Raw genomic sequence first — 14,700 nt, 5'->3', positions numbered from 1 at the left:
CCCCACTCACAGGTGTGTGCTCTCTCTCTCTAAATAAATAAATAAATCTTTTAAAAAAAATTAGAAAGACCATACAATCCAGCAATTCCATTTCTGAGCATAGACCCAAAAGAAATGAAAGCAGGGGCTCAAAGAGATCCCAGTGCAGCCACGTTCACAGCAGCACTCTTCACAACACCCAAAGGTAGAAGTGCCCAAGTGTCCATCATCAGGTGGCCGGAACAGAAGTCAAAGGTGGTCTGTACATACAATGGAGTAGCATTCAGTCTTAAAAAGGAAGGACATCTGCTCCAACAGAGATGAACCTTAAGGACATTATGCTAAGTGAAATGGGCCAGTCACAGAAAGACAAATACTGTACAATTCCACTCAATTGGAGGCACCTGAGTAGCCAAATTCCTACAGAAAGTAGGTAAGTGGCTGCCAGGGGTTGAAGAAGATGCAAAGTTGTGTTAATGGGTATAGAGCTTCATTTTGCAAGAGTTGGGAACACCGACTACCCTATAGTGTGGGTACACTTAAGCTAGTGAACTTAAAAATGGTTAAGATGGTGAATTTCACATTATGTACCCAAGCCCACAAAATAATCTGTGACTTTGTGTTATCTTTTTCATATGGTATGTGTATTTTATCATAATTTCAAAACATTTAATGCTTTTATTTAAAGCATTTGATAAAAGCAGAAAGAAAAAAGTCATCGTGTGGTGGTTGATGTGGAGTCTGTTTAATTTTTCTTAATAAGGACCTGAGGGTCACTGGGTTAGGCAAAGAAGGCCAGATGACTTACTAGAACAACCAAGAGAGAGAAGAGCATACACAGTTGGAAAAATAGACAAAACTGTCTATAAATAATGTTAGCATCTAAATACAGATAGAATTTTCAGAGTTGCAGGCAACCACGAGCTCAGTGCAACGCCGTGGATTTATAAGCCTCAGCCCACGGCAACTGTACCATGGTCAAAACTGTCAACAGCCCTTTGATTCCTTCCACCAAAACATTCGGTCATACTTACCTGTTCACAGTTTTATGAACTTTGTCTGAGCTAGAAACGTATGTGCCCATTTCATGAAGGGTAAAATTATTCCCTATTTAATAGCTTTGGAGATGTTTCCAATGTATATGGGATTTACAGTCACCATTTACATTACTGTACCTCAAACATGGCTACTTTTTGTCGAAATACAGTCTCTGAATTTACCTCATGTTGATATGGAAGGAATTATTCTTATTGACTTCAAAGCCTCCGGACCAAATACAATTGGGAACATCCATCAGTCTGACACATAAGAGCTGGTCATAATCATTCCGAGGCCAGTGGAACACCACACTGGAACCAGGAAGGGTGGAAATGTAGCCTTCAGGATTGGCTGTTCCCTGAAATACACAGGATCCCTGGCTTTAGTCAACAAATCGAGTTACGACAGCAAATGTCTCCGAGTAACCACCTACTGTGAGCCCTGCCCTCTACCATGAGCTAGTGGGGGTTCCAGAGGCACAAAATGGTCACTCACATCACAAAACTCACAGTGCTGATGGAGAGACAAGCCATAGCATTAAAACTCTCCATGCTATTAAATAAACACTAGTCATTTTTCAAAAGGGAATGACTTACCTGTCCCCGGGCAAATTCCCTCTGTGCAAATGCAAGCTTGTGAGATGATTTATTATCTAACAGGTAACGAGGGGCAAAGATGACCATACAGGTGTCGATATATCGACCTCGGCCTTTCTTGACATCAATACCTACAAATAATAAGAATCACTTCCGTGAGTTAATCACAAGAAAGAATATCTGTGGTCTGACAGATATCAACAGGCTTCCCAAGTACATAGTTTCCCTGAGAAAACAATCACATCACCCAGAGATGCTGTCAAGCCTCCTAACAACAAAATGAACACAACTGCACTCCAAATCTTATTCTGCATGTCCACTTGGACCTTCCGTGGTGATACCGAAACCCTCCTAACTCCTAGCTTCTCCCTAAAGGGTGCCCAACCACGACAGCAGCTGAGACACACAGATGTTCAGCCACAGGTACCAGTGACTGCCGTTTATGAAGCGGGCCACTAAGACAGTTTATATACTACCTTTCTGTTCACCTCTGGGACACAAAATTCTCTCCTTGGGAACTTGTCCCTTTCACATGATATGGCAGAAACTTCAGATTACATAACTGGAATCTGCACGGCCCTGCACGCAGCATACTCTCCTCTAGGACTTTCTCTTAGCCCACTGCCCGAGAACCCAGCTGAACCACGAAGCTAAGTATCACAGGAAGTATTCATTCACAAGACAAGACAGGTGTTGCCAGCACCTACCATGTCCTGGGAAAACAGACTAGCAAACGAAACACATGCCAAGGGAAGAAAGTCATAATGGTTCAGCTGGGTGTCTCCAAACACTGGACCCCAAAGAAAAGAAGGGAAAATAGCACTGAATTATCTTAAAAACTCTGATGGTGATTTTAAAAACTACAAAACTCAGTGGGATACGTTATTCATTCATTCAGATAATAACAGCAACTATATTTGAGGCACTAGGCTGAGCTCTGATTATACGATGATAAAAATATCAATAGTTAGGGCGCCTTGGGTGGCTCAGTGGGTTAAGCCTCTGCCTTCAGCTCAGGTCATGATCCCAGGCTCCTGGGATCGAGCCCTGCATCGGGCTCTCTGCTTAGCAGGGAGCCTGCTTCCTCCTCTTTCTCTGCCTGCCTCTCTGTGATCTCCGCCTGTCAAATAAATAAATAAAATCTTCAAAAAAAAAAAAAAAAAGACAAAAAATATTGATAGTTAGAAATAGTAAAAATAATATTTATTGAATTCTTAATGCAGGCTGCGCCTCTCCCAAAGGCTCTACATTTAATTCTCCTAACAACCTTATGAGATAGTATTTTCGGGCTTTCCTTTTTACAGACGAGGGCACTTGGGCATTGGGTCACAGAGCCCATCAGTGACACACCTGGGGCTCAACCCTAGGCACACCGCCTCAGGAGCCCTTGCTCATATCATGATGGGATATTTATAAAGACCCTATGCAGCAGTCAACAAGAGTCAAGAGAACCATAAAGAAAGAAGAGATCTTAGGACATGATAACTGGGTGTCCTGGTTGTCCCAACATAGCCCCAGCTGTAAACAGTCCAGTCTGTTAACTCCATAATTCACCTCTACTGGCTTGAAAAAGCTGGTGTTGCTTTAAATCTAAGTCTTCAAAATAACTGAAAGACTGAGCAAATCACAAAAACAGATGAAGTCTGAAATTCTGTACCTAAGAAATGCTACATAATACTCGAATAGGGAGATGTGCCCTATTTTTTTTTTCTAGAAAGCACTGTCAGAAATCAACATTCACAGCTAGCTGATCCTAACCAATACAAAGTCTTCCTAAAAAAGATATTTAACTTGATATTACAAGAAGAGTCTACAGTATCAAGACCCAATTTAAGGGGCTCCTGGGTGGCTCAGTGTTTAAGCACCTGCCTTCGGCTCAGGTCATGATCCCAGGTCCTGGGATCGAGCCCTGCATCAGGCTCCCTGCTCAGCAGGAAGTCTGCTTCTCCCTCTCCCACTTCCCCTGCTTGTGTTCCCTCTCTTGCTGTCTCTCTCTCTGTAAAATAAATAAATAAAGGTTTTTTTTTTTTTAAAAAAGACCCAATTTTTTTAAAAGCAGGCTATTTTATGTCCTTTTTTATCTTTGATTGCCTTGGCAAACTCCCAATAAATGACTATCTGTTAAGACTAAAATGTACGAAAATCCTTCTTTTTGGAGGTACATGTGAGGCTAACTGGCGAGGTCCTCCCTGGCTTTTCATCTTGGGACTTCACTTTTAAACTCTCCTGATAGGGAGCTGGTTATCTAATTCTTCAAAAATATTCAGGGAGAGATTCCACAAATTCCCTTGATAATACACGCCAAGATCTCATGATCCTTAGGAATTATAAAGTCCTATCTCAGCCCACCCCCTCTATCCCTTTCTTTGGTATAACAACAAAATTCCTATCACAGTACTGTTCCTAAAAACATGACTTTTCATGAATGTTCCTTGCATAAAAGTTTGTAAGTGTCCTCACACCGTACTTCTGACCGGAGACCTATCTGCCTCTCTGCAGGAACTCTGTGCTTCCGGAGGGCCAGCTGCTCAGAAGCCACAAGCTCCACTTCTCCCGAGTCTGTCCCAACTGCGGCTTCTAGCCAACGTGCGGTGTCTTTCTTTGGGAACGCTCTCAAGACAAGACACCTCCCCCCAGCAGATAGCCAAACGCAGCATGAAACACAGCCTTTGCCTACTCAAGAGGTGGAATAAACAGATGCAAAGACAAAATACAGAAAATGACCCATGGCAAACAAACAAATAATAATAATAACGATGATATAAAAGAAAGAAAATGATCCCTGGTGGGAGAACTACGAAAGTTGATTTCTTCTACTAAAAATCTTAATGTCAACCTTAAAGGAGACAACTCCCAGGAGAACACATACGAATTCATGTTCCAAAAACAGGAAAAGGAAGCTGGGCTTGGAAGGGACTCTTGCTAATAAGTCCTCAAATACTTAAACATACCTCTGACCTTCCACGGGACTCAGGATAAACAGCTACATGAAACCACCTCGGATTTTCCTTCTACAACAGGACTCTTTGTAGCTACACTGTCCAATTACAGTGGCCATTAATCCTGAACCGCTATTTAAATCCATTAAAATCAAGTGGAGCGAGAGACTCAACTCCCAGGCCACACCTGCCCCATCTCTGTGTGCTCGGCGGCCACGTGTGGCTAGTGCCATCCTCGTAGAGAGTTCAATGGACAGCACAGTTCTAGAGGGTTTTCCAGCATTCAACACTCCACAGTGCTTTGAGATCTTTGGAAATTATATACTAAAGGAAGGGTGCGCCGCTAACATTTTAACCTGAGACATATTTAAATCAAACTTATCTGCACCCTTCTGAAAGTCTTCTGACTACTGCAGATAGCTACAAGGAATGTAGGTACAGCCCTCTCCCCTTCCTTCAATACCTTCCACCTCAAGAAGTTAAACTAGCTTAGGGGCTTCTAATTACTATAACTGCTATGTACTTTTTATAATATTTTTGCTTCAAATGTGTATGCCCCAGTCATAATCCTACTTCTGACCCAGACTTGCCCTTTGCATCTGGGCAAGTCACTTAACCTCTATGCTTCAGTTTCAAAGAGAACAATGCTTCTTACCCTCTTAGGGTTTGCAAGTTTTAATGAATGCGTGGGAAATGCTTGGAGGATGAAAAGCATTCTAAGTGTTCCTATTATTCCCATGAAAACCAGGGATTCAAGCCAAACCGATACTTTCCTGACACAGGTGAGTCTGAAATTAAACAGAGCCCCAGACCTCAAAAGGGCAGTGTTTTGGTGGCTCCTTGGATGCCTAGGAGAACAGATCTGTGTTGATATCAATCTAGCATTCAGAGAACAGATACCTGACCCAATGCCAAATGAGAAAATCAGCACTTGCAGCCTGGCCAAAACGTATGGCCAGCTTATTCCTCCAAGCCTGAGGTCATTGGCCAATGGTTCTGATTCTCCCGCTGCGCCACACGTAACCCACCGATGTTATAGATCAGCCCTGGGCGGTTTCCTTGCTGGATGACTTTCAAAGCTCGGACACCACTCCCACCATCCAGTGAAAAGCCCTGACACCAGCCCGGCATGCCTTCAGGGTGAATCCCCCTTCCGATTCTCATCGTGCAGCTGTGGGGCAGAAGAGCAGAGATATATGTATTCAGCCGTGAGAAAGTCTTAATCAGGACAGATACCGCTGTTGTATCTGCCACCCCAAACCAGAACCCTAACACGGACTCCTGCTCACTCTCGTGTGACTCCCCAGCAGAGCAGGGCAATCAGACAGGGGCCAGAACTCTGATCTTAGAGGCACACACGGTACTACAATATGTGAAAAGCACTGACATCTACACCGGGACACGTTCGGAGAAAAGAGGATTCAATCAGCTTAAACCATAAGGAAAGGACTACAAGACCTTATTCCTCCGAGAAACAAGGAGTCGAGGCAAACTCATACTTTCCTATGTCAGGTGTTTCAGGGGTTCATGGAACTCCTTGACCGTAAGAGCAAAGGATGTACACAGCTGTGCACACCAGAAATGTATGTGCAGGAGATGCCGCTCATGGTGTTTTCTTTCCCAGACCCGGTACTGTTGCAACAGCAAAGCGCCAGCTGGTTGGCCAGTGTCTTGTCCCAGGTCCTGGAGACAGACTTCCTGAATGTGTGCTCCGGCTGTACAACTAACAAGCCATGTAGCCTCAGTTTCCTCATCTTACTATAAAACAGTACTTCCTGCCCTGCCTAATCCACTGGGACGTGATGTGCGAGGCAGAGATGCTTCGTCGTGAGCCGTGGGTTCCCTGGGTAAGTCAAAGTGCGTCACAAACGTCAAGTCCTTGATCTAGAACTGTCAGAATCCTCTCGGTAAAGGCGTGAGACTGTGTCAAGGGGCTGTCTCTATCGCCCTCCATGTCCTGTCAGTCCCCAGCCAGTCGGAGACCGCCGCGTCTGCAGCGCCCCTGAAGCCGCCCTCCCTCTGCGGCGCCCCCGCACTTCCCCGCAGCAGGAAAGGGCACTGGTCTCACCTCCCTCTGAGGAAGGCTCTAAATGAGAAGACTCCTATAAAAAGCAGAACGTCACAACCAAGAACAAAAGGGAATTCGTGCTCCTACCACATGCCCGAAGGCCAGGTCATCTAAACCTCGCAGCCGAGGCTGGCCCCGGCTCCGAGCTCTTGAATTGGCACAGTTTATTTCAAAAAACGCTCTGGGCTGAGTTAAGGGGGCAAAAATTTTACCAAAGGGCCAGGGTACCTCCCCTCTGCTGCCAGCTCCGTTGCCCGTGCTGACGGCTCTGTGCAGGAGAAACCCGTGGAGAGCAGGGAAGGGAACACGTGGGTTCTCCCCACCGGCCGAGTTATGAATAGAACTACTTCAATACATGTAAAATAAAACTAGCTTTCATTATAAACCCACCAAATGGTTTATTTTCAATATCAAATGACACAGAAATTAGATCCGAAAAAATCCCATTAGGTCATGGTCCTACTCCCCTGCCAAGCCTGGACTGTTATCTACAGTATATTTCCACTTGCACAGATACACTCTAGCCTTTGCTAATTTCCCCTTCCCATAAAGAATGGTACTCACAGGTTTGGCTGCTCTCTGTCGGCGTAGCAGAATAAGAGAGGGCTCAGGCTCCGGGCCAGCTCGTGTTCCTCAAACTGGCCTGCGGCATCTGTCTTTGCATTGTCCTGTCTGAAGATCAGTGGTAACCCTTTAGGAAGGAGGGGGAAAGTTTACATCAATCCCACCCAGTCTATGCAAGACAGATGCAGACGGCACAGGAAAAACATCGTCAAGCGGGAGAATCGTGAAAATCGGATTTATTTGGTGGGCTCAGCTTGTTGTCTGAAAGGACGCTTTTGACCATGATTAAGCACTTATTATGGAAGCAGGAGGGTTTCAGCAGCTTAGACTGTTGAAGTAATCTATTTGTATTGGCTCCGTTCAGTTAGCTGAGCGAATAAATCTGAATTCCCATGGCCAACGCCAAAGGCCTACTTGAGCGGCCTCTGTACATACCTGTTTTGTTAATCAACCAATATGGAGCAGAAATGAAGATCTTCAAGGACCCTTCTGCTCGACACACGATGCGGATGGTGAGGTTCAGCTGCCGCCGGTTGATGTCATACAGTCGCATCCTCACCATGTAGTTTTGGGTTCCCGGTGGAATGAGCAGTTCCTTACAGAGTGGAAAATTCTCCAGGGATACCCCTAAAGAAGATACAAGCCATTGTCTGCCTGGGTTCTCACTTCGGTTTGTCAAACAAGCCCGCGGCCGAACAAAGTTGGGCTCCTTTCAGAGAAATCAGGAACTAGGTATGTAACTGGCAAAAATCTCATCAGAACGGCCATTTTCCCTTAGCTGGAGCGAGATACATTTGAAGCAAACCAGATGGTCTGGAAGAGACCAGAGAGTCCGAACTGCATAATCAGAAGGATGACACTACCCAACAGCTATCAGTAATAGTTACGATTGTTGTGAGCTTCAGGCCCGGGGCTGGGCAGGAGCCTCAAACACAGGAAAGGCGAGCACAGGGTAAGAGGCAAGGTCTTGGGCAGTCACACGGCCTGGTTTCCAATTCCCAGTCTGTCCTTACCAGCTGTGTGATTCGGCGGGGGGTAGGGGTGGGGGAAGCGTACCTCGCTCGCTGGGTCTCCTCTGCCAAATGGGGAGAACACCAGCGGGTCTGTCACAGGATTTTTGCTAAAATGATCCTTCCTGTGGAGTGCGAGTAGGTAGGTAGGAGTGCCGGGTGTGCACGCAGTGCAGTGGCAGGGCGACACTGCATTTTCTACAGGGCTCCAGGAACGTTTGTTGGAGAGATACTTAAATGCCAGAGCAGACATCTGTTTTCTTTAGAATGGATGACTAGCACTGCATTATTTTTTCTTTCTAAATGAAGCTCAAGGATTTACATATTCGCTGAAATGTCAGCAGGTCACCCTTGAACATGCTGCTTAAGTTCAATGAGTCTGGGGTTCCTTGCCTGTAAAATGGGGCTACCAGCTGTCTGCCTGAAACAGGGGTTGTGTGAAGATCGAACGAGAGGACACAGTGAGATCAATCATGCAGCCGGAGCAACACAAATGTCTCCGTCGTCATGATTCCAAGGTGACGACGACAGACTTAAAGCAACATACATCCTGCTCGAACTCCTTTGCCTTCAAGGCTGCAAATACAGTAACGGTTCTCTACGCTGTTTGTCCCCATCACTGAAAATCACCCGGTATGTAAACCCCAAACCTCGGATCACGTGTGTAAAAGCACCTGACTTAACGCCCGGAGCCCCATGCATGCTGAGCACATGTCTTCCCCTTCCCTGAAAAGAGGAAAGACCCAGGATTTTGCTCATTTTACAGCTAGGGAAAAAAAGCACTGTCTGAAAAGATGAAATAGTCACACATCAAGTGCGCAACATCAGAAAAGGGGCTCTGTTGAGTCCTCCCTCTAAATCTTTTGGATTTGTTCAGTTTTTCTTTTGATGATTTTCTAAGAAGTTTCTTTTTTTTTTAGTGCATAAATCCCTTGAGCTGGGTTACTGAGGTATCATATGTGCTATAATTTCTCTAAAATGTTTACCCAATGATCACAAAATACTCAGTGACATTTCCATAGAATTACCACCAATGATTCTTGGACTGAACGCTCACCCAGTTCAATGTTCTGTGATGTATCAGCTGTGTGGAGGGCCACCTCTTTGCCAGGTTTCAGGGTCCCATTAATTGGCATCCCTTTCACATAAAAGTCAAGTTCACAAGGTAACAAGTTGCAGATGACCACAGTTGGAAGGAGGTATATGGTATGTCCTGGCTGTCTGAAGATCTGTTTCGCACTATCAGAAAATATGTTTGAGGGCATATAATCCGGATAATTCTCCTTCTTTATGGCCACACAAAACCTATGAAGACAAAACACTGTAAAAACCAAAGAACTTGAATTTTTCCTCCTCAGTGGAGTATGAGAAAGCATACCTTAAAATGGTTCAATAATGCAGTAAGATATCATTTACTGAGGTATAATTAAATCACGCTAAAACAGGTCATTTTAAATGCTCAGGTTAGCGAGTTTTGACAAAAATGTATACCTCTTTATATGCTACCCAAAACCAGTTATACAATCTTTCTCTCATTCCAGAAAGTTCCCTCCAATGTCATCTCCCAACAAAGAAGCAACCACTGTCTTTTACTTGTCACTTACAGATTGGTCGAGCCTATTATTGAGCTGCATGTAAATGGAATGATACGGTATTTACCACTCCCTGTGTCTGGCTTTTTGTGTGTAACGGGAGGTGTCTACAACATGCAGCCGTGCTGTTGTACGCATTAGTATTTGACCCACATGACAATGGACGAATATGCCATTTATTTATTTATTGGTCATCCTGTTGATAGCCAGCTGGGTTGTACCTCCAGATCAGTTTCATGAGCATGGAAATCCTAAACATATCAAGTCTTCCAGGGAGGCCTGGTGGGCTCAGACGTTAAGCGTCTGCCTTCGGCTCAGGTTGTGATCCCAGGGTCCTGGGATCGAGCCCGGCATCGGGCTCCCCACTAAGTTGGAAGCATGCTTCTCCCTCCCTCATTCCCCTGCTTATGTTCCCTCTCTCGCTGTGTCTCTCTCTGTCAAATAAATAAATTTTTAAAAATCGAGTCTTCCAATCCACAAACTTGGTTAGCTTCCCACTTAGTTATTGGGTTTTTTTTTTTTACTATCTCTTGGCAAGTTTTATCATTTCTAGCATAGAACACTAGTACATAATTCCTCTGGTTGTATTGATTTTCTCTATGATGGTTTTCTATTTCACTGATTTCCACACTTATTTTTATCAGGTGCTTTTTCTATTTGTTTCTGTCTAATGTGCTGTTCTTTTTCTACCTTAAGGCAGAATCATTGACTTTACATCTTCCTTATTTTCTACTAAGACCATTAAAAGCTACACATTTCTCAGGATCAGTTGGTTAAGAGTCTGACTCCAGCTCAGGTCACATCCTAGGGTCCTGGAATCAAGTCGCGCAGTGGGCTCCTTGCTCAGTGGGGAGCCTGCTTCTCCCTCTGCCTGCTACTCACCCTACCTATGCGCGCGCTCTCTCTCTCTCTCTCTCTCTCTGACAAATAAATAAATAAATTTTAAAAGCTATACATTTCTCGAAAAAACAAAACACTCTAGAACTGCTTTTGCTGCTTCCCCCCATTTTTTAATGTCTAGTTGTTATTATTATTCAGTTCAAGATTTTTTTTAAAAGACTTTATTTATTTACTTGACAGAGAGAGAGAGAACACAAGCAGGAGGAGTGGCAGGAGGAGAGGGTGAAGCAGACTCCCTGCAGAGCAGGGAGCTAGATGCAGAACTTGATCCCAGAACCCTGAGTTCAGGACCTGAGCCAAAGGCAGACGCTTAACAACTGAGCCACCCCAGGTGCTCTAAAACATTTTGAATTTCTTTTGTGATTTCCTTTTTTGACCCCTGGGTTATTTAGAAATCTACTGTATAATTTCCAAATATTTAGGGATTTTACAGGCATCTTATGTTACTGATTGCCAGTTTAATCCTTTTGTGATGATGACATTTATTGTGTCTGGTTCCAATTCTTTTAATATTTGCTGATCTTCGTTTATGGCCCAGTGGATGATCTCTCTTGATGACTAGTCCATACATACTTCAAGTGAGTGTACAGTCTGGAGCTGCTGGTTAAAGTGTTTTATAAATGCCAACTATGACAAGCACTGGTGGAGAGCACTGCTCAAATCCTCTTATATCTTAATTGTTTGTTTTGTAAATTACTGACAGGAAAGTGTTAAAACAGTCCATTACAGCTGTGTATTTATTCAATTCTCTCTTCAGTCTGTTTACCACTGGCCAGTCTGGGTAAAGGGCGCACTGGAATTCCTTATACTATTTTGGCCCCTCTGTAAGTTTAAACTAAATGAATGCTGTCTTCACTAGAGAGAAAACTAAAGCTGATAGTCTCTAGTCTAAGTAAGTTTAAAGTCCAAGTTCAGAAGGACCGAACAATACCAACCCAACTCTAGAAATGTATTACTTATACTCTTCAGGAGAGGAAAACAGGAGTCTAAATGATTAGATAATTTTGTTAAGGTCCCCAAGGAATGTCAGTACTAGGTTCCTGACGCTTCTTCCAAATTCTTTTGAAATCTGTCATTTGAAGAACTTCCAACCCCAATAACCTGCTTCTCAATTTAGGAATGGGAACTAGAAATATTTTTTTCTTCCCTCTCTACATGTCCTCTTTTTCTGCTGATGCATACATACAAGTTTCTGACCTTACATGTGTGAGTAGTGTGTGTGTTTCTCCCATAAATATCAAATGATAAGCAACAATCCCACTCCCCCAAAGATTAACAATCGAATTCTTATGAACTCTAACACAAGGACTTAAGGAATAAGAACTTAAGGGTTTTAAACAAGCACAAGTGAATCACTAAAGGTCCTCAGAGAGAAAACAGGTTTTTTTTAAAAGCAAAATTCACATGCCATCGCAGCGCTGTGCATACCTGAAGAAACGGCTTTTGTCCAAGTCCATAGAGTGGCACTCTCGTTTGCTGCTGCTAACCTCTGCGGTCTTCACTACATTGGTCCAGTGAATAGGAGCCTTACAGAAAAACACACCCAATCCTTTGGGCCGGGCCTGGAGCCGCCAGGAAGTGAGATGTAAAGGCACCGCGAACGAATCCCCTGGCATGATGGCGGGAAGCACCACAGGCTCTGCCACAGAAAAAAGGGTCAGCATCTTCAGGGAATGGTCTTCCACCCAAATGGCTGACCATTTCAAGATAAAAGGAAGACAGACTATGGCAAAACTCACTGTCTGGAGCTGACGGGCTGTCCAGTCTCAGCTCCATGGGCGTCTCAAGCCTGTTCTTAACAATGAGGGCAGACCGGACAGTGATGACTTTCCGAGCACTGCCTTCCATCGTCACGGCAAAGACCACCCGAACAGGTGGCAGCGAAGAGAACTAGGGAAAAGACAGGAATAGAAGAACCATAGCTGGGCTCTTGAAGAAACACAGAAAATATAACAATACCAACCAGAAGGCCTAAATCAAAATCTTAATATTACTATAACCCTTCGGTGAAATTAATCATTAAGCCCTAAAATCACTCATCTTTCAGGGGACTGAATATTCTATAGAGATACACACTGTTAAAACAGCCAATTCTAAACATTTCTAGAAAGACAGATACTCTACTCAGACGTGGTATCACAAAATGTGTCACAAAGAAAAATCAGTCCTAGGCCTCTAGACACATTATAAAGAAACTAAGACCCATAATAACCTATTAAATCTTCCAAACTTCCTGCAATTTGATAAGAAACTGTCTGCTGGAAATTACCCTTCATTCACCCAATGCCCTTGGGTTCCTACACATCAGCCCTTATATGGAAACTATGAACAAGGCTTGTTTTCAACTCTACTGGAGGGGAATAGAGATCATCCAAAGCAGCTAAATGTTCAAGAACACTGGGGTGAGACTTTGCAAAACATGAAATGATTTACCTTCTGTGGTATTTTTCTCCCAGATTACCATTAAAGTGAGAAACACTCCTTGAATACTAACAATGGGCTGGATACAGCCCAACACACACAGAAAAACAGAAAGAAGTCTTTCGAGGTTAGAACTTGTCTTTGTAAAACCCAGAGAGTGTGTAGGAAAGAGTTGTCTGTACTGGCATGCCTTTCACAGGAACAATAATTAGTTTTTCCCCCTAAATGTCATGAAAATTACACTGTAGGCCCATACGTGACTCGGTGACATGCCTGTAAAAAGGCAACATTTGTTCTTCAAAGGACTTTAAAATCAAACTGCTCTTCCTCACAACTTTTTCGGCTCCGTTCAGCAATTGCTTTTTCACAAACAGGACACTGAAGCGAGACTCAACAGAGTGGGGGGGAAATCATTTATTTTTGGTCTTGGGTTGCAGCCACCACTTCGTTTCCACACGTTCATTCACACAGTCAACACACGTTTCATTCTACTACCACGGGCCAGGGAATTTTTTTTTTAAAGTATCAAACCCCACATCAGGTACACTGAAGAGAAGGTTTCTACAACCATCATTCTTTGAATGAGTGTCCAGAACTTACTGACAATACTGTTTTTATTGGAGAAACCAATGACGCCGCATCCAAGCGTTCATACTACCAACTTTCGTCTACGGCCATACCACCCTGAACGCGCCCGATCTCGTCTGATCTCGGAAGCTAAGCAGGGTCGGGCCTGGTTACTACTTGGATGGGAGAACATACTACCAACTTTCTTATTAAAACAAACAGTACGCGGAAACCAACCCTAATACACAGTAAAATGAAGAGTTCCATGTTTTGAACCAAGTCTTCCAGGAAATCCCAAGGCAATAGGGATTTTTCTGGAGGGTTTTCTGGAGGGTTTCTAGAGGGACACAATTCCAGGGCACACCCATCAGCAAAGCTCCCATTGACCTAGCCTGGTAAAGCCCAACAGAGCCAAGGCCCAAGAATGATGGTTTTAAACTCCGCTGCTCCTACCTCCAAGCTTACCTAAAATCTCATGTTTCAGAACTCACTACCACCAGAGAAGAAAATATGAGCAAAAACCTCAAGACAGTTTTTTAATATCATCTTCTGATGGTGTTTCAAAAGCCAAATGGAAAGAAAAAATCGTGTTTTTCGTTCTTATTTATTTTCATGACCTTGGGACCAAAACCTAGGAAACGCATATAGCCAGTCATACAGGATTCATTTATATTTTAACATGGAAAGAGAAAGGGGGGCACCCGGGTGGCTCTTTCGGTTAAGCATCCAACTCGGTTTTGGCTCAGGTCTTGATCTCAGAGTTGTGAAACTGAGCCCCGCGCTGGGCTCCACGTTGGGTGTGAAGCCTGCTTAAGATTCTCTCTCTCTCCCTCTCCTTTTACCCCTCCCCACTCCATGCCCCCCACCCCATATATGCATACAAACTCTCTCTCTCTTAAAAAAAGAAGAAGGGAAGAGGAGAAGGGAACCTTGGACCACACATCTGCATTTTCTCCTCCTCCCTGTAACACTCAGTCCGACCTACCAAGTCAGTGGAAGCATTTCCTTGAAAGTTCTTATCAATGG

The 14,700-nt window shown here is 44.0% G+C and overlaps 1 protein-coding gene across 13 annotated transcripts in view; it reads right to left on the bottom strand.

Moving 5' to 3' along the window:
* VPS13D (vacuolar protein sorting 13 homolog D) overlaps positions 1–14,700 on the bottom strand; it is a 253,025-nt gene that overhangs the window by 132,785 nt on the left and 105,540 nt on the right. For all 13 annotated transcript variants that reach the window (XR_006601667.1, XR_006601666.1, XR_006601668.1 and 10 more), the window contains 8 exons: positions 12,426–12,576; positions 12,115–12,325; positions 9,252–9,499; positions 7,620–7,811; positions 7,185–7,311; positions 5,581–5,723; positions 1,614–1,744; positions 1,200–1,375 (listed from right to left, as the gene is read on the bottom strand). Coding sequence is in view for 10 of the 13 variants with exons in the window: in XM_045063766.1 (XP_044919701.1) it covers positions 1,200–1,375; positions 1,614–1,744; positions 5,581–5,723; positions 7,185–7,311; positions 7,620–7,811; positions 9,252–9,499; positions 12,115–12,325; positions 12,426–12,576 (1,379 nt within the window). In the remaining 3 variants the exon portion in view is untranslated. The remainder of the gene's footprint in view (positions 1–1,199; positions 1,376–1,613; positions 1,745–5,580; positions 5,724–7,184; positions 7,312–7,619; positions 7,812–9,251; positions 9,500–12,114; positions 12,326–12,425; positions 12,577–14,700) is intronic.

Source organism: Mustela putorius, unplaced genomic scaffold (genome assembly GCF_011764305.1).
Source record: "Mustela putorius furo isolate JIRA1106 unplaced genomic scaffold, ASM1176430v1.1 tig00003853_pilon_pilon_pilon, whole genome shotgun sequence".
Taxonomy (NCBI): domain Eukaryota; kingdom Metazoa; phylum Chordata; class Mammalia; order Carnivora; family Mustelidae; genus Mustela; species Mustela putorius.
Note: the sequence above shows the minus strand (reverse complement) of the source record. Positions and strands in the feature narration are given on the sequence as shown.